We start from the raw sequence: 26,197 nt of genomic DNA on the forward strand, positions 1-26,197 counted from the left end.
ACATTTATCTTCCCTACCTCATTCTCTCCTATATTTTAAGTACATTATGTTGTTACAATATTAAAAATAAATTAATTAATTTAAAAATCCATCTTTTTCCCTTAGCCAGAGGTAGTAAGGGAATGTAATCCCTTGAGATGCATTTCTTACACACCTCTTCAGCATGTTGAAGCCTCATGCATTTCTGCTTGGCTTTTGATTACTGGGGAAAAAAGAACGTGACAGATTTAAAGCCAGCTGGCTTAGGTGTCAGTAGAGGTGTGTGGCTTAGTGATTTGTATGGTTGAAGCTGAACTCTGTGCCAGTCCCTGCGTCATCACATCCTCCTTATAAGTTAATTTTATGTACTAGATTGAAGCTCATGAGGACATGTTGCAGTCCCATGTGATTTGAGGACCGCAAATTAGCACTGATCCCACGAAGTGATAGGCTACATGCAATGAGTCAATTCAGAACAGAAGGTAGTGGGTAGGTTCTGGGGTTGGCAAACATGAATCTGCATTAAAATTCACATTATATGAGAGATTTTATTGGAACCCAGTGTTGCACAATGACTAGCATTTGACGTGCAGAGTATTTACATAGCAAAGACCCCTTTTTTAATGGTACTTCAGAAAATAACACAGAATAGTTACAAGTAGAGAAAATTACATAAAATATATATGAGGTGGTTATCTAGTTTTAGTAATAGTCTGCATTTCACCAAATACAGAACTATAATGTGGACAAAAGTGAGCTTCTGAAACTTTCTCAGATTTAAAAGCAAAGGTAAAGTCCTGCTCTCATTGAAGTTCACAGGCAGAAATTCACTGACCTCATTAGAGCCAAGACTTTCTTTAAGGGGCAGGATCCTGTGTGAATGGGTAACTGTGCCCTCACCACTGAGATAAAAGGAAGAGCACTAAGGTATCTGTCTACTCTGTCCAAAGCTCACACTTGGTCATCAGCAAAATCATCATTTTGTGGTATAAAAGGGCTACATTTCTTCTTCAGCTTATCATAAACTTAGACTGCATTGACCATAATGTTTATCTCCATCATAATGTTTTGCATACAGCCCTTCAAGGGCTGCTTCCTCGGTCAACTCAGCATCACATGAGAGCTGTAGGATAGTTTTCCAGGACAGGCAGTGTTTTAACTGAGGTGGTTTGATCATTGGACAAGGTAATGCTTGTTGCAAGATCTGTCTATTTAGGCAGAGTTGGTCTTCTACTTCTTTGAATTTATAAGATGTTTTTTTCATTTCGGAGACAGTTTCTGTTCTTATTTACAATTACTAATACTAATCATGTGGGAGAGGTTGCTCATGGTAGAATGAGATAGAAAGAAGAAACATTTGCAAAGCTTATGGGAAAGGTGTTTTTGTCAGAAGGTGCTGAAAGATAATGCTAAATTAGATATTGTTTGAGTTCACATCAGATGTCTTCAGTTTACTGGCAAGAGGTGGATTTTTATTTTATTTTGTTTTATTTAGTTATGACTGCCTCTAAAGTTTTCCTGGATTATGATTGAAAAAATCATGAGTCTTTTCCTGATAAAAGATGCAGGTTCAAATCAAATTGTTAATGTCATTATAGGCCATATCTGCCTGAAAAAGATTATGAAATAGAAAAATTAAAAGCACTGCACTGAAATTATTTCCTCAGATATTCAAGTAAAATATATCCATTCCCATCAGTGATTATGGTTTATGAATATCTGAAGGCAGGATGTATTCAGTCCACTATTATGTAAATGAATGAAAATATAGTATTTTAGTTACCAAAATATATTTTGCTAGCAGCTAGGAAGAAATTAAAATATTAAACCCGATGGAAATCTAAGTGACCTCCTGCAGAAATAGGTTGCTTTCCTCTAGACAACCCGGTTACTCAATATATGTATGAATTAGGTAAATGAGAGACAAAAGCAGAAATGTTATGTAAAATCACAGTTGAAGTATTAAGATACTAAATCAGATGTAAATTGAGTAATCATTGCGATATGTAGATCTCGGGGGGTAGTCACATGAGCAGGGAAAAAAGAAGTAGAGCAGCTTTCATTCTGCTGTTCACAAGGAGCAACCAAGCGAGTTGAAAAATGTTAAATATCTCAGTGATTTTAAAGCACTTAAAGACCAGGTCCTTTTTAAGAGTTTATGTACACCTCAGACTGCTTGTACACACGCTCAGTACCTGCTCTTCTTTTTGTGAACAGAATAGAAACTGTCCTAAAAGAGCGATGGCTCATCCCCTGCTTCCATTGCGTGTTTTATCTGTCGTTGTTATTCTTCCTTCTCTCCCAGGAATATCATTCATTGACTTAGCCAGCTACTTGCTTATTCATGTATGTATTTACTCTTCCCCAAAGTCTTTTCCTTTGAATCTGCCACACAAAAAATGTTGCTGTATTCATCTGAAGGATTAAATGATGTTTCTGAACCACTCGGTATTTTGCTGTTGTGAAATACACCGTTTGGGTCAGCAGGTGTATTTTCTTACCCTTTGTGGTGTTTGACTACTTAGATGGGCACCTTGGGGCTCAAACCATGTCATTCTTTGTGCTGCGCTCAGGACTAAGCACATAGTCAGTGCATGGTTTATTAAAAAAAAAAGAAAAAAAAAGAAAAAAAAGTATATCACCTTTATCACCTTTATGCTTTCCATGAAAAGTCAGAAGAAAATTTTGTATTGCTGCCTTCTTGGGCTCCTTGAACAACTTCATAGCTATCAGTAGACTTTGAGCATCCTCTCTGCCCTCAAACATGAGGGCAACCTTTCTGAAGCAGCACAGCTTTTTTACAGGGGCTTACTGACAGCGTTGGGTTTACATGCTACCCAATGTTGTGTTAATCAGTTTTGTACCTGATCTTGAGATATAAACAGAGAATAGTCTGTTTGCAGCCACAGGGGGTGGGGGCAACCCTTCATCTGTTAAATAGTAATCACTTAAGTATTTCATACTCATATTAAACCACAGATAAAGCTGAAGCTGTAACAGCTCAGCAGAAAGTATTGGAAAAGCTGCTGCTATTTCAATAAATAACGAGTGAAAAAAGAAAGACTACTGAGACTGGATGGGGCATCTGGAGATGACAAATGTACCTAGCCCATTGGTTTTAGAAGCTTCGGCATTTTCTTGTGTCTTGGTCCCAAAACAGCCTCTGCCTGGTGGGCGTAGAGATGAGGAATATCTGCCGTGGCTTTTCCCAACCCTCTCATTCCATTCCTGAAATCATTCCTGGACGTGCTCCCTAAGTGTCTTCTGCTCAGGTTTTTTTTTGTTTTCTTTGTTTGTTATTTTATTTTCTTGAGGTGATCCCTATCCCTTCCAGCAGCTGCCTCCCTCTGCGTGAGATGCTGGATTCTAAGCCAGCCTTTGCCTGTCAGTGTCTCTGTCGCTGATGTTAGGGTAAAGCACTTTAGGTTGTGTTTGTCACAGGCAGCGAATACATATGTGGTCATTGACAGTAGCTCAGCAGAAACACAATAACTTGTTAAGCCACAGTAACTCAATGGTGTGTCTGAGCTTTGAGCCCAGCTGGAAGGAGTTGCTTGCTGCTTGGGCTCTTTGCGCTTTTATGGCTGTTGCACTCTGGATGTGTGTGTCTTTTCATGTGGTAACACATGAGAAATCTGTTTATGTGACATACTCTGTGGGTATGGAAGATTAAAGGTAAATGAGAGCATTTTCTTGATTTCTAGTTCTGGGAATGTGCTACCAAATATTACTTGAATGCTTTCAGAATACCATGTCCCACTTTCAGGAGCATGTGAGGTTAATAGAATCCTGTCTTCATTTGAATTCTAAATAGTAGGATGCAACATATTTTGAAAGTGAAGCCTATCATTTTATTGAGGTTATATATTTTATCACATTAGAATTTTTTGTTGAAATGATTTGTTTTATAAAAAGTGATAGTGGGTCTCAAAGGAGACAAAAAAGATAAAGATAGGATGTGTGTTGGATGCTGTTGAGGAAAAGGTGGGTCACAGGAAATAAAAGGGCTTTGCTTGATGCAGCACTTCTGTTGCTTATTCTCTGGCTGCTTGTGTGCAAAGGTTGTGTTTTTACAGAAATGCAGCTAAGGGAAGTTGATGTAGTTGCCATGCCATGATTTAACTGGAGAGCATGATGTTCAGGTGGCGGAAGAGAGTGAGCAGGATTGATATGGATACCCAAAAGGAAATATAGTTAACTTCCCTTCATTCTAAGAGGCACTTTTTTCCCATTCTCTCATCAGGAAGTTTGTAGAAACTTCAGTGTTACACTAAATTGCTCAGATGTTGACCTGTGCCTCTCCTCATCTCTGGTTTCACTGCCAGCATCATGGTGCTGAGTGATATTTTATCTTTTGCCACAAATTTGCACCAGTTGTTTTACCAGACCCTTCCTGTGCTTTCAGCTCTTGGATTCTCTTGTGATTGTTGTTTGCTCTTAATAACTGTAAGCTGGTATGAAAATTGTGTTGATTTAGAAGAATTTTCTTTATTTTTGTGGTGAGAAGTAAAGATAATGCTTTTTCAGATAGGGAGGAAGGTGCAATCTAAGAGGAATAGAATGGGATATAGCAGAAGTAATCTGCTTAACAGGATTGGCAAAGCTTCATGGGAACAATGGAAGGAACAGAATATTCACTTTTTTTATACTACATATACTGGGATGTGCTGTAGAAAAATTGCATTAAGAATGGGCAAAAATCATGATGCTGAAGTGCAGTCACGCTCTTCAAAACTTCGGAAGAATGTAAAGCAACTTCCAAGGCAAGAAACGTAAGAGAAGGCCTGGGAAGCTAGGAAATAGCAAGAAGGAAAAAAATAATCAGTTGTCTGGCAGTTTATTTCTGTGTATTTGAGCATTTGGATTGAAGTGAAAAATGAGATCACAGAGCAAACTTTATGGATTTGTGCAGAAGAGTAAGAAGGAAACAAAATATTAATGCAATTGTAATAGCCATGTTGAAAAGATGAAACATTGATCATGAAAAATTTCACATAACCTGGTATTGACTGGTCAGTATAGTATCGAATGGAAATAATTGTTCCCAAGAAGGTTCAGTTTACAATAGTGGAAGTGATTGGAGGTTGCATTCACAAGGAGAAGTTGAAGAGGATAGGCTTATTCACAGGAACAAAAGAAAATTGAGATGACCTAATTCCAGCTTTTCTTGTGCTGGATAGACCAGTATTGATAGCAGGACAAATTGCTCTCAGTGTCAGACATGAAAGCAAGAATCACATGGTGTTGCTGTGCTGCACTACTCTTTTGGTTTCAAATACATCTTAAATACCTAGGGGATAGATGATGTATTGGTCCAAGGAATGTTGTGTCTTCACGTTTTCTGAGAAGCTGCTGTGACTCTCTTTGTGAATGTGTGCCATGCCTTCTACACTGGTGTGTGAAAAGACCATTCCTACAGCATCCTCTTTTTCTTCACCATGTCATCCTATACAGGTCTGTAATTCCCTACTGTGACTTAAACTTGGACTTCAGCTGACATATTCCTGCACTGAAGTCTGTTAGGCTTTTTGATTACTGATAGGGATTGAAGCTCACCAGTTTTCCTTATTTTTAAGAACATTCAAGTAATCTTCCTCAAAGTTTTTCTGAAAGATAGAAACAATCTCAAAGTGCTCTGTGAATTTTAGTAGATGAAGAGCAGGATAACGAGAAGCAAGGGCTGCTACCAAACAGATAGCATTGTTGGGTGCAGGAGCTAACAGTTATTTGTGTGAACTTTTTAAACAAAGATAGATAGATTTTTACATTTCTAATGTAATCCCATATGGGACATGTAAAATATTAATCCTTCTGCAAGAGGGTTTCTCTTGAAGTATATTTATGTATAAAAGATGGAAATGAGTAGCACAGACCTCCCTCCCTGCTTCATTGATGTCTGAGGCCGTATTTGCAGTAGAAACCCACCCCTGTTGCTGTAGCACAAATGAGAGCTTTCAGGTGTTGAACTATCTGCAACAAATGGCTTTTGCACATATGGACCAGGAGTTAACTAATTACTTTGTGTGAATGGTGAGTTCATGTTTTTTACACACAGACATGGGCAGGCTGACTCCCTCCACCAAACCCTGTAAAATCTCTCTTTTATCTTTATTCACAAACCCTTTGAGGATAAAGGCTTTTGCATGCTTTCAGCTGCTTTTTAATTATTGCTGATTTGTTAGCAATAGTTTGTGGTTTAGACAGGGAGGAATGCTGACCACTACTTTTTAGCTCCTGGTTTCATATACAGCTCTTCCATGTTGATTTTTCTCCCCCTACTATTGCCCATTGTTTTCTGAATAAAAGTATGGCCTTTACCAAGGAATACACCAGTGTCACTGATAGTTTTGCCAAGGGTAAATCACATGTCCTATAATTCTGTGAATGCTGTTAAGCTCTCACCATCTCAAGAAGCCATCATCCAACTGAGCCAGAGCAATCAGCAGTAAAATGAAAGAAGTGCCTTGCTAACTGAATTTATCACACGCTGACACCAGACTGTGCCCTCCAAAAGATTCTACTGGAAAATCTCCCTTGTGAATAGAGCAAGAATTGTGCAGCATCAAAGGCACGTTTTGAAGCCTGTGATGGCTGCAAGATACTAGATCACCTGTGTGAGGCTACGCTCGCTGCTAGTGCCTGACCTGGGCCAACATTTGAATGCAAAGCGGGGACTGTGTGTGGCATGAAAACCTGAAGCAACTGAGGAATAGGGCGAAAGGTATGGAAGAAGGGAGCTATGCAGAGGAGAGAAACTTTGGGTAGAAAAAAGGAGAAATTCTGAGGAATTCATAGGTAGCCTAACTGTGGAATCCTGGGAGGTGTTAAGGATATAGACAAATTATTGCTTATGTTCTTCTTATTTAATGTCTAAGAATTATTGTAGTAGATTGCATTCAGGCCTTGTGATTACCTTTAATGAAACTTTAAGAGAAATTGAAGTACGAACTTGTTGGGCAGAGATGGGGAGTTTGAAGAAAAGCAGAAATGTTGTGTTATGAAGATGATGATGTCTCTCCTAGTCTTTGTAAGAAAATATTGAGAGAGGAGAAAGGTGATCTGCTCCAGTGAGGAAAGGCAGAGTGGATGGTGGGCACCCCTTATGCCAAGGGCCCTGTATCATTTGCAGGCTCATCCCACTGTAAAGCATTACTACATTTTAGGTATTAAAATCTTATCCTTCTGTTTAGTATCCTCACTAGATATCCCCTAGCACAGATAAGGGAGTGGCCTAACTAGAAAGCCTGCATGATGCACCTTAATGTACTCAGGCATGTGTGTAGAAAAGCAAGTTGTTTTCATTAGAATTATTTGTGAACCTATTTAGGTATAAATTATTTGGAAAGTAATTACCATTTACTTTGATAGTACAATTCTAATGAAACAAAATAAATGGTATGAGTTTCATTCCTCTCTTACTTAGCTGCTTTCTGTCAGACAGATAAGCTCCTGATGTGCTTATCTCTTTCTTGAAGGAGCCATCTTCTCCAGGCCCATTCAAGGTTCTCCACAAAATCTTCATGTCTCACTATGCAGAGTTCTGAGACCTTTATGCTTTACTGAGGCAACAAAGTCTGCTTATACCCTTTGTACTTACTCTTCTGTAGTACAAATTATACTGTTCCTTCTACAGTGCTGCGGTACTTCAGATAGTCATAGAATCATTTGAGTTGGAAAGGACCTTTAAAAGTCATCCAGTCTAACACCCCTGCAATAAACAGGGACATCTACAGCTTGTTCAGGTGCTCGGAGACCGGTCCAGCCTGACCTTGGGTGTCTCAGGGGTGGGCAACCTGTGCCAGTGTTTACAGTCAGCAGTAAATGCTGAATTCTTGTGTCAGTCACTGTGTCTCTGTAGTCTTCTGTTCTTCATTTTTCCTCAATAACTCTTTATTTTCTGTAAATGTTACTTATTACGTACTGTGATCAGCATTCTGCTTGATCCATCTCATGGCATTTAATTATGCGGTGTTGTAGAATAGCTGAGCAGTTAGCAGAAGTTGCATGCTCTATTCTTCTTTTTCCTCCAGAATTAATGTTGAATCATTGAATATCAGCTGAGTTTGAAGTTTACCTGAATATGTTTTACTATCCTAAAGAGATTACACAATGGCTCTGATTAGCAGCAGCATTTTGTAATACCACTTAAGGCTTTATCACAGTGGAGTACTGCCAGTAATAGTCTTTAATTCACTTATATGTACCAATTCATCTCTGTCAGTTTTCTACTAATTTCTTTACTGTTTTACTTTTTGCCTATCCCCCATATAATGAGGCATGATTTCCCCATCTATGTATCCAAAATGATTTCCCCATCTATGTATCCAAAATAAAATAAAAAAATTAAATCTTCAGCAATTTAACTGTGGCCATTTGATTTGAGGCAGCTGTGCCATCTCTCCATGTGTGCTTACATTTAATTCACTTTTCACAGGCTAGTTTGTTTATAAGAATCTGGTAAGTCAACTGGCCAAAGGGGAACAATAATTTTATTGGCTGCTTTAGATTAAAACTGTTGGGATTGGGTTAGGTATACTAACTGCAAAAGTGGAGAGCAGGTGTAGAATTACAACTGTATGCATGCATGCATGCAGACAGACAGCTATGAAAAACCAGCATACTGAGCGTTATTTTTTTCATCAGAATGATGACCACCTTGATTACAAAGGTGATTATGAGAGGTAAATTTCCATGTGGACAATTCTGTTTCATTTGGCATCAGTTTCACAGTGTACAGAAAGATCTAAACAGTTGGGTTTGGAGTTGGTGCTCCATATTTACGTGATGAATCAGTGTCCGTTGTTGATGTTGAAGCAGATCCAGTTGCATATTGTATTTTTGTTTTTCATTATTAGGATTGGAGCAAAGCATCAGGAGTTACGACAAAAGCAACTGAGAGGCCTGCTTGATTATTCTAGTGGTCCTGGAGGACCTGACATAGATGATGATGAGGTGGATCCGAATTATGCCAGAGTGAACCACTTCCGAGAGGCTTATCCAGCACCAAGCATTTACAGACCATCATCACCAGCAGTTGCAGAAACCTTTGTCTATCCGCGTGATTCTTCTTCAACACCAATGGAGAGGGAACACTTGGAAGGATTGTATGCAAAAATAAACAAGCAGCACTACCCGCAGGTTCCTGGTGACAGGTAATATTGCCACCTGGCATTAGAAACAATGATAGCTTGGGAGTGGGCTGGACAGGGAGGCTGTTCGCATGCCCTAAACATCTGTATTTACTGGCTAGAAAGGCATGAATTTCCTCTTAACCAAAACTGTGGTTTGCTCCAGCAGTGCCCCCAAAGCATCTGAGCTAGTCAGCAGTCAAACAAAAATCATTAAAAAAAGTCCATATTTCACAAAGAGAATGAATGAACAGACTCCAGTCCAATTCCTTCCCTGCTGAGAGTGTGCTTTTTTCCTTTTTCGCTCGGGAAAAGTTCTTACACTGCAGCAAAAATAATCTCTGGTTTCAGATCCCTTTCAATCTGCTGATCATCAAATGCCTATTAGTAACAGGTTTTGTATGATAACATGATATATTGCATATGTTTACAGTTTAGTTTCCCCCAGCTGTTTGATATTATGCACTTTCAATTAGACTGGGGAGAGGACTGGGAATCGTGGCATTTTTATGCAGACTGTGAAGTGTGGCTTCACAAGACTGATTGCCTTTCACAGCCTTTCCAATAACCAAGTGGGAAGGAAAGAGCAATTTTTAATCCTTACTGTCAAGCTTCCAGGTTGATAGCATTAAAGAAAGATGGTCAAGTTTTTCCCTGGATTAAAAAGAGAACAGCATTTCCTTTGAGCTGGTGATTAGCCACCATAATGGCAGTTTTAAAACTAGATGTTTCTGGAATTTGGGACTAAAAGGATGTAAGATTTCATTAGCAGTATCATGGTGTTAATGTATTGGATTTTTCAAACCAACATCTGAGTATGCAGGCAAGATATAAAAGTATGTGAAAAGAAGAGCTGACAGAGAAAGACATGGGGGACTTAAGGAATTGTTTATGCTTTGAGTTCATATTACAATCTGTAGTGTCTCACCATAGCCTCAATCTGTGCTATGTGATACAACACTTGTTAATTTTGGAGAGCTCAGATACAGGAGTGTTTTCAGTTTGTGGCATTATGGTACTTTAAAAATGTCTACTGAGTCATTGTTATAAATAGTAATAAAACACTTTTGACATAAATCTAAGTGCGTAGCAGGGATTGGGCCAAGTATTTCACTTTTTTTCACCTAAATACAGTATGAGAGAGATCTTTCCAAACATAATGACATTGCTGATTCTCTTCTTTCATATTAACTCTTCTGCTGCTGCATGAGAGTGAAGAGGGTGAAGTTAGAGGCATGGATCACAGATTTTTGCCGTCTAAAGGGTTTTGCTTTCCTAGAAAATGCTTGGGGTGATTGTCAGTGGAGTTGTATGAGCATCTGTATAACACAAAGAGATCAGAAACTTGGTTCACACTAAGTCAGGAAACCCAAGGAATTTCCGTCAGGAGGGAACCCAAATTCAAGATTCATACACTTCTCAAAAATAAATATGTAGAGATGTAACTCAGCATGAAAGTAAAACGTTGTCATAAAGGTTGTTTCATAGTATCAGTTTTAACAGGGACTTTATAGCTTAACATTTTAAAGTGTCATCAGTTTGGAAGTATGGTTTATGCTTTGTTTTTACACGCAGTGTAAAGAAGTCTCCAAGTCTCTCCCTCTGGCCTCTTTTGTTTGATTGCTTGTATCATGGCTGTAACTGCACTGAATGAGCTCTTGTCTTGTTGTGTGGACATGATTGAAATGCCAACCAAGTCTGGATTCAGTGTCAGGATCCTGGATCTTAGCGTGGCTTTAGCTGTAATAGCACCCTCAAACACGACAATTCAGTGAAAAACTAAAACCAAAACTTCTAACAGGCGAAGAGAAAGTTACCTCATATCTGACCTATGGTCAGAAGTCGTGCTGGGAAGGCTGTTCCATCTGTGTTGATTCTGTACTGAAAGACAAACAGTCCACAACAACTTAGCTTTGTTGAATTTCTCAGGCTTTTAGAGACTTTTTAACCAGATTAGGAAAAAGTAGGAAATGTGGGATTCTTATTAGGCTGCCTTTGCTCTTTCTTTAAATCTTTGTTTCCTTTGTCTCAGAAACAAAAAGGTTGTTGTTACTCACCAGCAGAAATGTGCCAAACCTGAATAATTTGAAGTGAATTTATGCAGTGTGTTGTGAGGTCTCAGCCAGCAGTTGTTGAATGTGGCAGCAACTGCAGGCAAGGAAATCTTTTCTGTGCTGGAGGGAAAGTACTGAAAGGAGAAGAGAGATGTGGAAAGAAAAATCCCTGGATAACATGTTAATTACAAAACCAAATCTGCTTTCAAGGGTCAAGTATGAAAACTGCCTTGTCTGCCTCAGAATAATGGGAAATAGTTATAATGGATGCTTATTAACCAAACCCAAGTTATTTTGCATTTGGAGGGTGGAACATTTATCAATGCGTTTGTCATGTAATAGCTCATGTTTTGGTCCTGCTAACACATGCATGCTCTCTCCAAGTTTTGCTATTAATTTTACTTTAGATGGATGGCTTTTTTTCCTACCTCTGACTCTTGACTTTGTAATACTGTGTGTGGAGACTTGATCAGTGCTTAGAGTAGATGAGGTTTAGGATAGAAGGAGTTTGAACACAAAGAGAATAGATGACTTCATTTTGGTCTGGGAATTCTAGTTGTGTGTCACTATGATAGAGTATTAAAACTCATCATTTCAAACAAGAAGTTCATTTTTATTTCATTTTATTTTTTCAGAAAAATGTATTAACATAACAAATGGCTTTTAAAATGTGGAGGCCATTTGTAAAAAAGGAAGCTCAGTGGTCAGATATGTGCCATTTACAATTCACATACTTACCCACCTCTCCATTTCTCATCACCAGACTCCATCAAGTCTCCCCCATTCATTCTTCTCAGCAGATTCCCAGTTTAAACTGAGAGTCTCCCACAGAGATCCCACTGTTGCAGAAGCAGTAGGCTGCACATGTATGAAGAATATTCCTTTAATCATTCTGAAGTATGTCTGCTGCCTCCAAGCACTGCTGCCTGGGGCACCGCAGGCCCGGTTCACGGTGCTGTTTGCATAATAACGTCCTTTTTACCTACAATTGTATCTGGCGTCTCAGGGATTCTTTTGCCTTGGGTTCTTGGGGATTTTGCTTTGTCTTATTTTCATCTGTTGTGTAATGTTCTTCTGCAGTGTTCCAAAATTGCTGATTTTCATTCCAACGATGACTATATTCAGTGAAATGGATTTAATTTTTTGTGTATATTTTGCTGAAAGCTTTGAGATTTTTAACTAAGAGAGATGCTATATAAATGTAAATTGTCCTTATTAATGAATATATTGAAAGCATTAGCATGATCAGTGTATTCTGTGAATGTTAAGACGGTAAAAAAAAAAAAAAATTAGCTAGCAGAATCACACATTCCTCTGTAAATCAAGCATTTTTCTGTTTATTTCTAATTAGCCACAATTTTCAGTAATGCAAATGCCACCCTAGAGGATGGCACAGCCTGCAAAGGCACCTCGTGCAGCTGGGGAGCTCGCAGGGTCTATGCTGTGGCTGCTGTACACTCCCTCAGCTCGCGCTGAGGCTGGGCGATCTGCAGCCCATATGTTACCAAAAGGAGTGGGAAGTCACATCTCTGAGTTGAGTTATCAAGGCTGTACCGTGACAGTGCTAAGTTGCACCATGGCAGAGTCTAGGTGTCAGACCAAAGCCAAAAGAGCATATGTAAAACACTTCTATCACTTAAATGTCAGGCATGTCGCGTGTTGTAACCCTTTCTCACGTTTTGAATAAGCAACTTCCTCTTTCTTTCCTCCCCTGAACGTGGTGCTGCCAAGTATATCCAAACACTCCGAGCACATCTCCGGAAAGGTTCTAGAGACATGCTCAACTTATTTGCTCAGCCCAGAACTATGAAGCATTTAAAGTCTGATGCCAAATTCATTGCCAAGTATAATTCTTCATTTATTTATGTGTCTTATCTTGGGGAATTTCAAAGCGCTGTTCTGACAAAAACGAATACAGCTTTCCTTTGTTTAGCAAGAATACATTTCAGAACTGTATCTTGTTGCAGATTAAAAAACAAAAGGAAAGAAAGAAATCACTGTTTTATTGCATAGGAGTAGAGCCCAAGGCCCCAGTCTGCTCCACTTTTCTGTTTTTGGAGATAGTATGTCGGGTCCCACTGTGGAAAGAAGGTCTAATGTGGAAGATCTTATCCCACCATGGAAGACTCAACAATGTTAATTAATTAATCAAAAAGTGGATCTTTCTTATTTCAGAGTAAAAATTTCCTCATGGAAAAATTGCACTCTCCCAGAAAGTACAGTCTAGCAAAATACAAAGTTGAAAATGAGGAAAATGATCCCTGTGCACGGCCCAAAGTGTGCTCCCCACATCTCACCCTTAGAACCCATCAGAGGGACAAGGCGCACTGAGTGATCTGCCATGCCCAGAAAGGACCAAAGACACATACTGCTGTGTGTAAGCTGGGTGTCAGCCTGAGGGGAGAGCAGAAAGGGTCAAGAAATTTGAAATTTAACAGACAGTATTTTTTTTTTTTCCTGAAGGACAAGTTGAATACTTGTATAGGTAGTTAATGTCCTGTTGAAAGCAAGGTCTTCAGAATCCAGAACTGCACAGACAAGGCTTTCTTCAGAAAGGACAAGTTAGGGTTGTCCAGGTGTGTCTTGGCCCTATGCTTCTAGTAAGCCAGGCACTGGAGTACAGTGTACCATGGGCAATGTTCACTGTCCATCTCCAGCACCTTCTATCACTGAATAGGAAACAGCAACCCATTGCTAAAGGAGTGGGTGGTCTTCTACTCAGGAATGGCTACTCTTTAAGGTGGAAACTCTGGAAGCAAGGTAGAAACAAAATGAGGCTCTGTAATCTCTAAGTACCCTTTGCTGTTCTTGTGTTATAGCAAAAAAAAAAAAAAAAAAACAAACCCCAAACATTGTGTTTACCAGTCTTTTCTGACTGGTAGATTTCTGACAGCTGTTACATTCAAAGCTGCATTGGCAGGTACAGCAGAGGTTCAGAGGTTCCTGTGTGCTTAGCAGAGCAATCCTGCTCATGGAAGCAGGGAAATCCAAAAACAATCCAGGCGTAGGTTGCACTGTTCTCTGCACCTGGTACTGTTTGGTTTCCTTCCTCAGAAACGATGAGTGGCTACTGCATGCTCACTGTGCTAACTACAGAAAATACTGAGTAACTAGACCATCTGAGACATTTCTAAATGAGCCTCAGTTTTGTTTCCTTGCTGTATAGGGGGGAAAAAAAAAAAGTATTGGTAGTATTCAAGATAAATTGCTTTCCAGACGCAGTTCAAAGTGCTGTTTCCCAGGAATTCTTCATCCAAATGTTTCCAACTTTGGGAGCCCAGCCCTACTGTTCACTTCTCATGGACACTCCACATTTCATGGAACTCAGGTGACCCTGTACATTTTGAAGCATATCTAAACAGAAAGACAAGGTCAGATTTTAACCAGAGCAAAGTTGCTGCTGCTGTGTAATATGTACATGCTTGTTTGAGGCCATGCATTCTTCAGCAGAAATAAATTCTTTTAGGAATAGTCACAAATCTGCCTACATGCATCCTGCCTGCTAGGGTTTGCATTTGGATCACCTCACTTATTGACAGATGTGTAAAATTTTATATACTACACTCCCATGACTCCCTTGTGACTGTCCTGCTGCAGATGCTGGTGAGCCTGAGCTTTGGCAGCTGTGTTAAGCATTCATATGCATTCAGAGGTTTGGGTTTTTTTTTCCCCCCTCCAGCCCTGTCTTTCCTTATGTGATATATTATTGCATGGAGTTATTTTACGTTAATTTTGCCTATTTATTGGTAATGCCCCATTCTTTCTGTTGTTTGAATGCAAATGCAAAAGATAGGTCCCTGGAGAAAGAGCAGGTCTGTTACTGGAAGATGAGACCATAGCAGAGGATACGGAGTGAAATGCAGATGGTGTTGTCAGCCTCTTAAATGTACAAATAAAGACAAAATGAGATCGTCCATGCAGCTGGAATGAAATCATATGGCCTTGCATGTGTTCCTGCCATAGCGTATTTCCTAGCAAGAGATGCTAAATTCTGCCTTATGCAGAATGCTGTTTGACCAAAAGCTTGTACTTGTTCCATTAATCAGCGGTAGAATAACGTTTGTATGTATTAACTTTTCTCTGCACAATAATTTTTTTCCCCTACAAAACACCATTTAATTTTAAATGCTAATGTGTGTGTGGTTAATTAAGAAGCCAGAATCGACTATAAGGTTGGTAAGCTCCAAGGAAGAGAGAGGAAGATCATTACACTTCTGCTCATAGATAGCTATTTGTGAACCAGCTGATAATGTGCAAAATTAAGATTTCGTAAGTGGCATTTTAAATGAATGGTTAATGGCTGAAGATTAATTAAACAGTCAGAATTGTTCAAAAGAGAAGCTGTTAAAATCTTGTTTATAGGCCAGTCACTTGCATGCTTAAAGTGCAAACCCTAATGGCGTGTGGTATTTCCATTTAGCAGGCAAGCAATGTAACTTGGTTATTTTTCTTGAACAAGGAAATCTACCTCACTGGATATGCTATATAGATGGATAGATGTAGCGTCGTGTGGTGCGTTTTCCTCCTCCTAATTAACAGTTGTCTAGTAGCAGTGCAGGCAGTGAAATGCAAAATCCTCTGGGACTTGGTAATCCTAAATAAAATTGCTAAGTCTTTTTTTAATTAAAGTGTAAGGGACATGGTTAAATGTTATGTGATTCTGTTTCCCTGCTCTCCAGTAGCCTGTTCTACTCCATACGCTTTGAGGTTTTCCAGGTGCCCAGCTTTTCATTGCTTCAGGTTGTCTTCTAGTCAGCGTGAGTCTCCTTGGACCACCATTCACCTTGCAGAATTGTTCTAATTACAGAGAAAAAGGTATGTCTCCAGTCAGGTTTAGTCTGTACTGCAATTCAGGTTAAATGACAGATGTTAGTGTAGTCCTGTTTCCCTGACTGCAGAGAAACAACAAGCAGAAGGTCTCACAATAGTGAGGGTTATTCTTCCAACAAGTCATGTGCCAAGAAAGTATTTTTCTTCTGTTTTCCCCTTCCCAGCCCAGTTCCCAGCTCTTTTGTTAACACTCTGCTGGTTTTCCCAGAGCTTCTATCACTGTGCCTAACCAGCTTCTAGCTTCAGGATATGCAGGAAGCTCCAGAGGAAGATCTGATGACTTTGCCTTGTGCAGGCTTTGCTGTGTAGCCCAATGTGAGGTGAATATCTGTTGCAGACCTCAGCAAATTCACTCTCTGTCCAGAGCTGTGAGTTTAAAGATCTCTTACAATTGTTTTTCAGTTCCTACTAGTTAAACGGAAGAAAAAGGTTCTTGGTTTCACTGCAGAAATAGCTGTGGTTTACTGAAAGCAATCAGTAGATGAGGGTGTGGGATTTTGTTTGTACACACTGAGACTCATGTGTGAGCGTCCACACATTCAGATTCCAAGTGATGACATGAGCTCACAGCAAGCTCTTCCCTGACTTTGTTGAGATAAGTTATTGGCTTCTGGTCACACTATTTTTTAAGAACAGTGCAAGTTTAACTGCTTGCATCCAGGCTGAGTGCCTAGGTCTGTACAGTGCTCACACAGCCCAGCTGTTCAACTTAGAGTGGAAACACACAGTTCAAATTGCAGTGGAAACTGCAAGTCTTAATTCTTTTGTTTCAGTGAAATGACTTAGCTCTCAATAGAAGATACAAATAGTATAAAACGTAAGATCTAACAGGTCCACAAATGTGACCTGGGAGTGAATCAGTGGAAACCTACTTGTGGAGAGTTCAAGCATCTAATAGCGGTATAAACCAGCTGCTCTTAAACAGAGCTCAGGAGATTGCTCCCTACTGAGGTCAAGATGCTGCTGGTGAAAGGTTATCCAGGTACTTAGTAAGCACTGTTGCTGGCAGCAAGAATAGACAGAAGCCTGAACCAGAGCTTACGGTCAACAGAAAACCAAGAGTTGATGTTGTTTGAAAAGCTGAAAATCACTCAATGTTGTGCTAGCAAAAATACTGGGAGGACTGAAGAGATGTGATGGAAATAGCTTAATAGGCAACGGGATGCAGAAAGAAAGGGAATAATTGTGATTATTGTCTGACAGCTGTGCAGAGTATGCAGTCGATTACAATCTCTAAAATGTGCCTTTTCAATCCATGATAAGTCCACTGGTAGAGAAAGTAATGCAAGGGCATCATTGCATGCCCTGAAAACACTTATTTCATCAGCTCAGTTCTTCTGCTGTAGTTAAGTCAGTATGTACTCTGGACCTCTGTGACTGCCCTTCCATCCCTGGAAGGAGGCCTGACACTGCATGGAGCTCACACATGCAAGGGCTGATGAACGGTTTCTCTAGCAGGCCATGTAGCTACAGCTCATTTGTTGACATTGATCAAGGTACCTGTATTGATCCTGGGATGGTCTAAGAGAATTGTGACTGTTTTGTGGAGAGCGGTGTTCATAAAGAATGGAACAAGTAACTTGTCTTTAACTGTGTTGTGGCCTGCATCTGAGAGAAAGTGAGGTCTTTCATTAGGACAGAGGGACGTGAGGAAATGATGTTGCTTCAGGTAAGTGCAGTGGTTATCTTCTGTTATCACTAACATGTCCTGGATGTCTGGGGGCCATATGTTAGAAAGCAGTGGAGGTGATTGCATGAAAGATTTTATACTCTCCAGCTGCCTGCAAAACAAGTAGCTAGCTGCCTTCATTTTTCTTTTATTTTTTTTTTATTTTTGCCAAATCAAACTGAAGCAAAGAAGGGAAAAAAAAAAAAAGCAACTTATGATAAGAAGGAGGACTGTGTGTGAAATACCATTAGGAAGTGCTAAAAGTCGAATAGATTTTAACATACTTGTACAGCAGTAAGTGTCTCCTTCAATTAATTTCCCTTTGTTGTTTCTCTCCAGTTCCTTACTGCTGTGGCAGTCGGTCAGTGTGACATTGTGACATTCCCCCAGTGTCACCTCCTCAGCTGAATTCTCACACTGGGAGATGGTAACCCCTTCCTTCCAGAGACTTGGCAGCAGTGAAGAGAAACAAGAAAGAGCCAGCTAGTGTTACAACACTTCAAACATCTTATTGTTTAGTCTCTGATGACCCATATTTATGGTTTAATTTCTCCATTCACTTAAATTTTAATCTTAAATAGTGTGAGTTTCTTCAGCATAATAGTATCTTAGGGGCATTTCTTCACAAACCGGTATTAACTGGAAAATGTCCTTCAGCTCTGGAGTTTATCTGTTGTAAACACTTCTGCCCTTAAGCTTTGATGTCTACTTAGTTCTGGTTATGGTTATTACCTTGTAAATGGAAGTCAACTGCAAATGATCATTATGGTATTTACATAAAATGCACGGAAACCAATTATTGTGCGACCAGCTCTGTAAGTTAAAGCATGGGACAAATTTCAGTGCAAGTGTCAGATAGTCTAGCAATTGAAAAGGCAAGCAACAGCACACCTTCAGAGGGATGGCAACAGGTTTAAAATGTGTTCTGTCTGTGGAGAGGGAGGTTGCAGCTGTTTTCTGTGTCGATGTCACATAATGCTCAATTGGCTGAAAGAGCACTTTAATTGAGCACTCTTGTGCCCTGAGTGTGCTGCTGGCCAAGAGATCTGGGTTGCCCCTGTGCTGCTCCCAGGGAGGCTGCCTGCAGCCCATTCCCTCCTCTCAGGGCAGCACAGCACAGCAGCTGGGTGAGAGCTGGCAGAGCAGCTCCAGGGAACAGCAGCAAAGCAGCGCTAAGCCCACTCCTAATTGTGATGGGTTGTTAGTATCCAAATTACAAACTGTCTGCAGCCCTTCGCCCGAATAAGGTGCTGTTTTCTTCCTTTGGCATTTTCTGCTGTCCCTCACTTGGAAAGAAGCAGGAGGCAGTTATTTTATGCTGCGGTGTACAATGGCAACGTTGAAGCAGCAGCTGCTTCAGAGAGGGAGAGTAAAGTGGATAAAGGGGACTGGGGGGAAGGAATTGATCTTTTCCTCCTTTTCTCTGTAAATACCACTGTCTGCGCTAGTGCTGTGATGCTTTGACCTCTTTGCTATGGAGCTTGAAAGGTCTCTTGCACTTAGTGACATGTGGCTCCAGAGCTGAACAGGCAGAAGTCATTCTCTTTCTTTGAGCATCGCTGCAAATAGGTTATCAATCTAAATACGATAAGTGCTCGGGTATTCCTCCCTAAATTTACACTCGTTAGTCTAAGTACTGGTATTTTTTTACGTGTCTGTGTGGCTTTGGAAATGATTAACAGTATTCCTTCATACCTTTTAGCCTTTTATCTCCACTCTGCCGACTATCTCATTACTATTAGCCATGGCAAATACACCAAACGGCTGAGCGGCTTCATTGTTCTGGTGGTTTTCTTTTGAAGACCTCAGTGCACAGATACATGTTAATTTCCCTTTTGTGTTGAAACCTGCCTCCGAGGAATAAGATTACCAGTATTCAGTCTCTGGTCAGTGAAAACACTGAGGTCTGATATCTTCTGAACGCTTTGTCTCGGTTCATGTTTCTAGTAGAATGTGCATTTATAGAAGTGGTCTCTTTTTCTGTGATGCCCATGGAACATCAAATTACTGTCCCCCGCCTTTAGGAAAATGATTTTAACATGCTTTCTAAGTGTTTTCCTTATTCCTGGTGTTGAGAAATGATGCACATAGACACCTGCTCTTATGAGTGGGTGGAAATTGAAAATCATGCCAAGAACAAATGCTGTTTGGCAGAAGTGTCGAAATACGCGTTGTTTAGCGTGTGGCATAAACAAAAGAGATTATGTTAAGTTTGTGGGCCCTAGTTGGATGAAGTCATTCACGTGTGGGTTTGTAACTTCTCTTCTAGCAAAAATGAGTGCAGACATCAGAAAAGCACTGTTAAGAAGTACTGGTTTCCTCATCAACTTTGAAAGATCTCTAGGAAGCTGTGGGCACTGAAGTCAGTGCAGTTTTCTTCCACCTTTCCTGCAGAGTCACAGTTGTGCTCAACTAACAGCAGGCGATCCTAACCACAAAGAAAACAGGTTTCTTTAAAATGGGTCAGGAAATAGCCGATCAATTTATAGGTAACAAATGTGAGTTTGTGTTTACTGGGTAGAGATTTGACAGTTTGCATTTGCATTACATACATACTTAAATAAATTCAGTGGCGTACGCTTCATTGCTATAGCTGTTGGAAGTAACACGTGGTAGTCACTGTGTGTGATAGGATAGCAGCAGTTGCCACAGTACATAAAAGGATACAAGAACAGATGAAATCATTAATGCTTTCGTATTGTATCCTGTCTTATTTCCGATGTGGTAACGTGCCTGGTACTTAATGGGGCATATCTTTGAAAAAAACAGCAGGTATGATGTTCTGGAAAACATGAAAATCTGCAACCGTATATCAGAGGCCAAAGCAATATTTTGGATCTGACATTTAAAAAAAAAAAAAAAGTACAAATTGTGTGTCATTGTCACTGTTACATAAGCTGGAAACTGCAAATTTATGTTGTGCCATTTGAAAAGCAAATGATAGCATGTGGATTCATATCTGTTCTTTAGAAAAAAGAGTGATGTGCAAGTTCCCTTTCCATCAGAGTGGCAAAATTTCTGTTGATTGAGGTGGGAAATCTGAGAAATCAGAAATGATTCCTGTGTCTGGTTCTCTCTGAAAGAATGATGAAGTGACATTTTCTTTTTTGTTTTATACTTATTAGTTTCACAGCCAGATTACTGTACAGATACAGATTACTGTAACTTGAGCTTTTTTGTCATACTTCTACATGACTGTTTTTGTTAACCACTTTAGCCTGTTCTTTGCATCACGCTATTGACAAAATGAGCTTTTTTGTCATTTTAGCTCAAAGTTTAGAGCATAGAATATAGAAGAAATTCATACAAAAAAAGTCTGAAACATTAATTGAACTAGACTACAGCATTTAAAGTAACCTATTCTATCGTCCATTTACCTCCCACATGAAATGAAAACTCTATTTTGATCTGAACTGTCACAGATAATTTCTGCACATAAAACACATCCAGAGACAGCTTTCAAATGGAGTTGTCACTTCTTATTTAACAGGCTGGGGACTCTCTATTGTTGTCAAACCCTCTTTGCAAAAGCATCACTAACACACTGATATGTGCAGTTGTATGTAAGAGGAGGAATGGTTGCACAGCCTCTGTGAAACAAAAAATTATACCTAGGTGCTGGAATTCTAGGAGAAAGGGTTTTTAGGCTATTTTTAAGCAGATCTTCATACTGTATGCTGTGTGCTGCTGTGGGGATGGATTGTTTTTTAGTGTGGTGAGGTTTTAGCGTGAGTAGTCACGATTAACGTTTAAAAGCTACCAACCAACTTTCTGCTGTTTTCCCTAACCTCTGCGGGACCGGGAGTTTGGCTCTAATCTCTTCACAAATTTCAGAAATTCTTAAGCAAGTGCGGTGGGAATCTCTCTGAACTCTAAGCACAGAGCTGCTGCTGCAGAGCATATTGCAGCTCAGTTGCAGCTCAGTTGCAGAGGCAAAGCTGTGGGCACTCTTTTCTATGTGGCTCCTCTGTTGGTGGCCAGCATGGCCAGATGACAGGACTAGCTGAAAGGCCAGCTATGCCATTATAGATGATGACAGCTTAGAAGTTGAGAAATAACACTCTGTAGACTTAATATTATTGTAACATTCCGTTTGCCCTGAAACTTGATGTATTTTCGTAAAAGAAATTCGCCTCTTGGCTTCATCTGTATTCTCCTAGGATCACAAAATAGACTGCTTCTGCACCAGGATTAAGGGTGAAGACTGATTACTGTGGTGAGTTGTCCTTTGCTGCTGTCTCCACGGCTGCTCTACACAGCACTGAACAGTGCTCTTGTCATTGTGGTGAGACACAGACTGGCAGAGTGCTCTTCTGTCCCAGTCCTGCAGCCACAACTCAGGTAGCAGATATCTGTTGATATGTCTGAGAGGCATGACTTTGTCAGATCCAGAGGTATGTTCTGGGTGGCACACAGGTGAGGCCCAAGAAGCTGGGCCTGATGTTCCCCCATCTGCCTGAGGCCTGCGGGTGCCTCCTGCAGCCGGGGGTGCTGAGCAGCAAGGCTGGATGGAAACACCTGATGCAGTGTGGAAGCACAAAACTAGGAGAGAGGGCCCCAGTGTAGGTGTTCAAAGCCACGGGACCGTGCACAAGAGTGGAAATCATTCTGGTTCCTGAGCTGCATGCCAGCGGAGCTGAGGGTCCTTGCTCAGTAAGCCTCACACCCTCTCCAGGCGAGAGACAGCATGGTGAGTGGGCTTTTTTGGCCCTGCTTTTGCCTGTAAATGTGTTGTATTCATCAATCAATTTTAATTGCTATCCTATGGGAAGCACTGAATTAGATGGAAAAAGAGAGTAATTCTGTATATTAATGGGGAATATACTTGAGTGCTGAAGAGTAAGGGAAAGAAAAATCTCATTGTTTCTGTGGTTGAGTGAGTAGTAATGGAAAGCCATGGTGCTTTCAGACATCGACCATCACAGGAAAAATCCAGCAGATATAAGTGATCTCTTTTGCTGGAGCAAGGCCCCTCCAGTCCATGGTGATTAGCCTGGCCCTCACTGCAGACGCTGGGAAGGTCGGTGCCATCATGGGCTTGGTGACCTCTTAGAGGCAGACTTGGGCCTCTTCCTCCCTGTGCTCCAAACCAACCTGCTGATGGCCTGCTCCAATCCAAAGGTGACTGATGGGGTTAATGTCAAAGTGCTCTGCTGAGAGCACAGTACCATCCAAAAGAACCTCAAAGCCTGCTTTTCTGCCTTCGGAACACTAAGCAAACATGTCCTGCAGCAATGCCAATTACTGGCTCCTGGGAATACACCTCAGCAATGGTCACACCCTCATTTCAAAGGCAATATGTGGGGCCATTATGTGAGCAAATACAGTGCATGTCAGTAAAAATCCATTGATGATGATAAATTCTGGTTCCTGTTGACTGCAGCTAGATACAGAATGGTGAGTAAGGGGTAAAACATTGGCCCTTGGGCCCTGTAAGTTCTTGCTGTAAACGGGTCAGAGTTTCGTAAGAGCTCAAGCAAAACATGAAAGAAAAAACAAAAGCTGGTGATAAGACTCAGGGAAGAGACAGGAAAACAAGGAGGCAAAGGAAGCAAAAAGAATAACAAAAAAAAACTTTGGGAAAAAAGAGTCAAATGAAGAGATCTTTAAAAGGGAAGAAATTAATAAATAGTAAAAAAAAAAAAAGAAAAAAAAAAAGATTAAAATCAGAAGAGTGCCAAGATCTTCTTTGTGGAAGGTTTGTATAGAGAAGAGTTAATTCAGGTTTGGAAAAGTCCAAGAGTTGTAGAGAAAGCTGAATTGTTTGATTATTTTGAAACCTTCAAAGAAAAATATACAGGAAAGTTGTGAAAAAAAGTAGCTGCTCAAATTACTCTTGCTCTGCTGTAGGCTGTTTGTGTTTGAAAACACTGTTGTGTCATTTCAGTGTCTTGATTTTGATTGTTAAAGTGGATTAACCTGTATGAATCTGAAACATTTCAAGATTTTGTTTCAGTGTGTTCATTTTTGTAAGTACTTTGCGTTCACATAATGTGATACAGCCAACGTGGCTCCTTCCAGTAAAAAACATAGATCAAGGCACAATACAGTTCCCCTTTGTTATTACAAATATACTTTTGTGAAAATACAGGCAATTTCAGCTCGTTTCCAGAAATCAGTGCAAGCACGGTGCTTTGTGTACCTGCATATTGAGTTGCCCAGTGCAGACAGGCAGTGCTTTCTGTACATGCTTCCCTGGTTAATGATACCAGACAAACGAGTGTCCCTCGCTGTGCCAACATTGACTGTGGTGAGCAGCAGCCTCCTGCTGTGCCCAAAGTGGCCCTGCAGTGGGGCACCTCTGCCAGGACCTGGAGCGCATATTGCAGGGGTGCCAATGCTGCATCCTGAGCATCAAAGAGGGGTTGCTTTCTGCACTGATCTTGTTCCTGTTACAGAATAGAGGTGATGCCAGGAGAGCTTTGGTGCCTTGGCTCAGAATACATTAATCATTAGCCACTGTCCTCTCATCTTCCAAGCCTTTGCTTTTAATATTCCCTTGCTAGCTTGGGCCATATTCCCCAGGGTGAGATTTCTTGTCGTTTTATAACAAGGAACAGGACCTGTGGGTTTTTCTGAGTTGCCACCAATCTGGTGTTAACAGCTGGGCCCAGCAGCAAGAACCGGCAACGCGCAGTGGTAACCGTCCACATGAGATTTAGATGAACTGTTCTGGTAGTGCTTTAGCAGTATGATCATTGTTGTATTCACATCATCCATCATTAAATGCCTGACTTAAGAAACAAGGTTCTTCTTGGCAAAAGGAGAGGTGCACTGCCCTGCACTGAGAGCAGAGCCTTGTGTTCTCAGGCTGCAACTGGGTTACCTCATTTATCTGTCCGTTACTTTCAGGTTTGTTTTTTCAAGTGTTCCAGCATTTGGGGCAGCACCAATGCTTCTATGAGAAATGTACAGTTGAGACTTATGTAGTGCAGGATAACTAAGCAGCACTTCCTGACCACAGACCTACAGTTTTGTAGTGACTGAGGGGATCTATGAGTGTTTGAGCAAAGGGCAGACCATCCCCTCCTCTCACCTGAGGAAGCTGCCACTGCCAGGGGAAGCTTTGGTGACTGCAGGAGGCAGCTGCAGCACTCACATGGCTCCCCTCAGGGGTGGCAGCAACAGGAATAGAATCTGTGCTCTCAGTGCTGACCAGCACTCAACAGTGGTCCTACTCCTGCACTAATCATCTTCCCCCACCTTAAAAATTTTGCTTCATTCCCACCCTCATCCTTTCTTCCCTCATCCCAGCCTATGGAAATCTCTGCTGCCTCCCCCCTAAGCCTGCTTTGCCAGTGCTGAATTGCATTTTACCACCCCACAGATGAGAACAAAATAAACTACTTTATCTCCATCATTTGGGCAGCAAAATACAATTTGCTGGTGTTGCTGCAGATCTCAGAGCCAACCCTGGTCTAGAAGCTTTTATCACTTTGCAATCTAATCTGCTGAATACCTCTTGCATTGGAAGAAAATGGTTTTTTAAGGCAGAAAAAAAGGCCGTGTATTTATACATGCATAAGCCCACAATGATATACCCTGTTCTCATATATTTCTCTGTGTATGTATGTACATCTATATAAATAAAAAATACATATAACACTTAGGAAGTCCACACCTAACTTGCTAATGTCAGCTACGGCTGATAGACAGCTAAGTCAGACTCTTTTTATAGTCCATTTCTAAAATGAAACCATAAATTTTAAAGCCAGGCTTCATCATTGCAGAGAAAAAAGCTTTTCCAGTCTATTGATGAAATATAACATTTGATAGGATTTATGAGGCCCAGATTCGGGAGGATCATTTGCAGAGCACTTAAAGCTGCTTTTTCCTGCCCTTTGCCTTCCCTCCTCCCAAATACACATACCAAAAAAATCCATTAGTAATGAAAAATTATTAAGGAAGATTTTTCTTGATTCCATACAAATGTCAATTTGAGAGAGAAAAAGAGGAGGAAAACAGTTGCAGGAGTTTTTACAGTAAAGCCGGGCTGATTATACATGAGGAATACAAACTTTTGCTAATAAATACACAGCGTGATTTGCTGTAATACAATCATTTGTAACGTGTGTACACCTACTTTTAATACCACAAGGTGTATTTGATTTTTTGATCACGTGAAGGGATGCTCACAAACCAATCACACAAAGTTAGAAATAAAAGCAACCAGTTTTTTGGTGCCTTGATGAAGTTTCCTTCTGTCTTGTATTGCCAGAGTGATAGTTTCAGAGTGAAACATCTTCAGTAACTTGTGATCACAGTATCTGTCAAATGGTAGGAAATGAATAAAACTGCCAGACAGTGTCAGATTTATTAACAGCTCTAAGAAAACCAAAATTAATGCATTTTCTCATCTTTGATGGGTTGAAACGTCCATGTGCTGTACTTATCTTAATGGACAAGTGAAGGAAGTAGCACTCATCAATTAAGTCTCTCATTAAGCTGACTACAGCTTAATCTGGAGCACATGCAAGAAGAGCTCTGCCCTTGCTAGTCTGTGCCTCCAGGTGTTTGCGGTGGCCTGAGGCAGTCAG

At 40.5% G+C, this 26,197-nt stretch overlaps 1 protein-coding gene across 7 annotated transcripts in view; it reads left to right on the plus strand.

The window, feature by feature from the left end:
* The window catches only part of PARD3B (par-3 family cell polarity regulator beta), a 373,510-nt gene that overhangs the window by 287,624 nt on the left and 59,689 nt on the right, over positions 1-26,197 (plus strand). For all 7 annotated transcript variants that reach the window (XR_016468331.1, XM_090144157.1, XM_090144152.1 and 4 more), the window contains one exon: positions 8,835-9,131. Coding sequence is in view for 6 of the 7 variants with exons in the window: in XM_090144157.1 (XP_090000283.1) it covers positions 8,835-9,131 (297 nt within the window). In the remaining variant the exon portion in view is untranslated. The remainder of the gene's footprint in view (positions 1-8,834; positions 9,132-26,197) is intronic.

The sequence above is a fragment of the Phasianus colchicus genome, chromosome 7 (assembly GCF_987193195.1).
Source record: "Phasianus colchicus chromosome 7, bPhaCol1.hap1.1, whole genome shotgun sequence".
In the NCBI taxonomy this organism is placed as follows: domain Eukaryota; kingdom Metazoa; phylum Chordata; class Aves; order Galliformes; family Phasianidae; genus Phasianus; species Phasianus colchicus.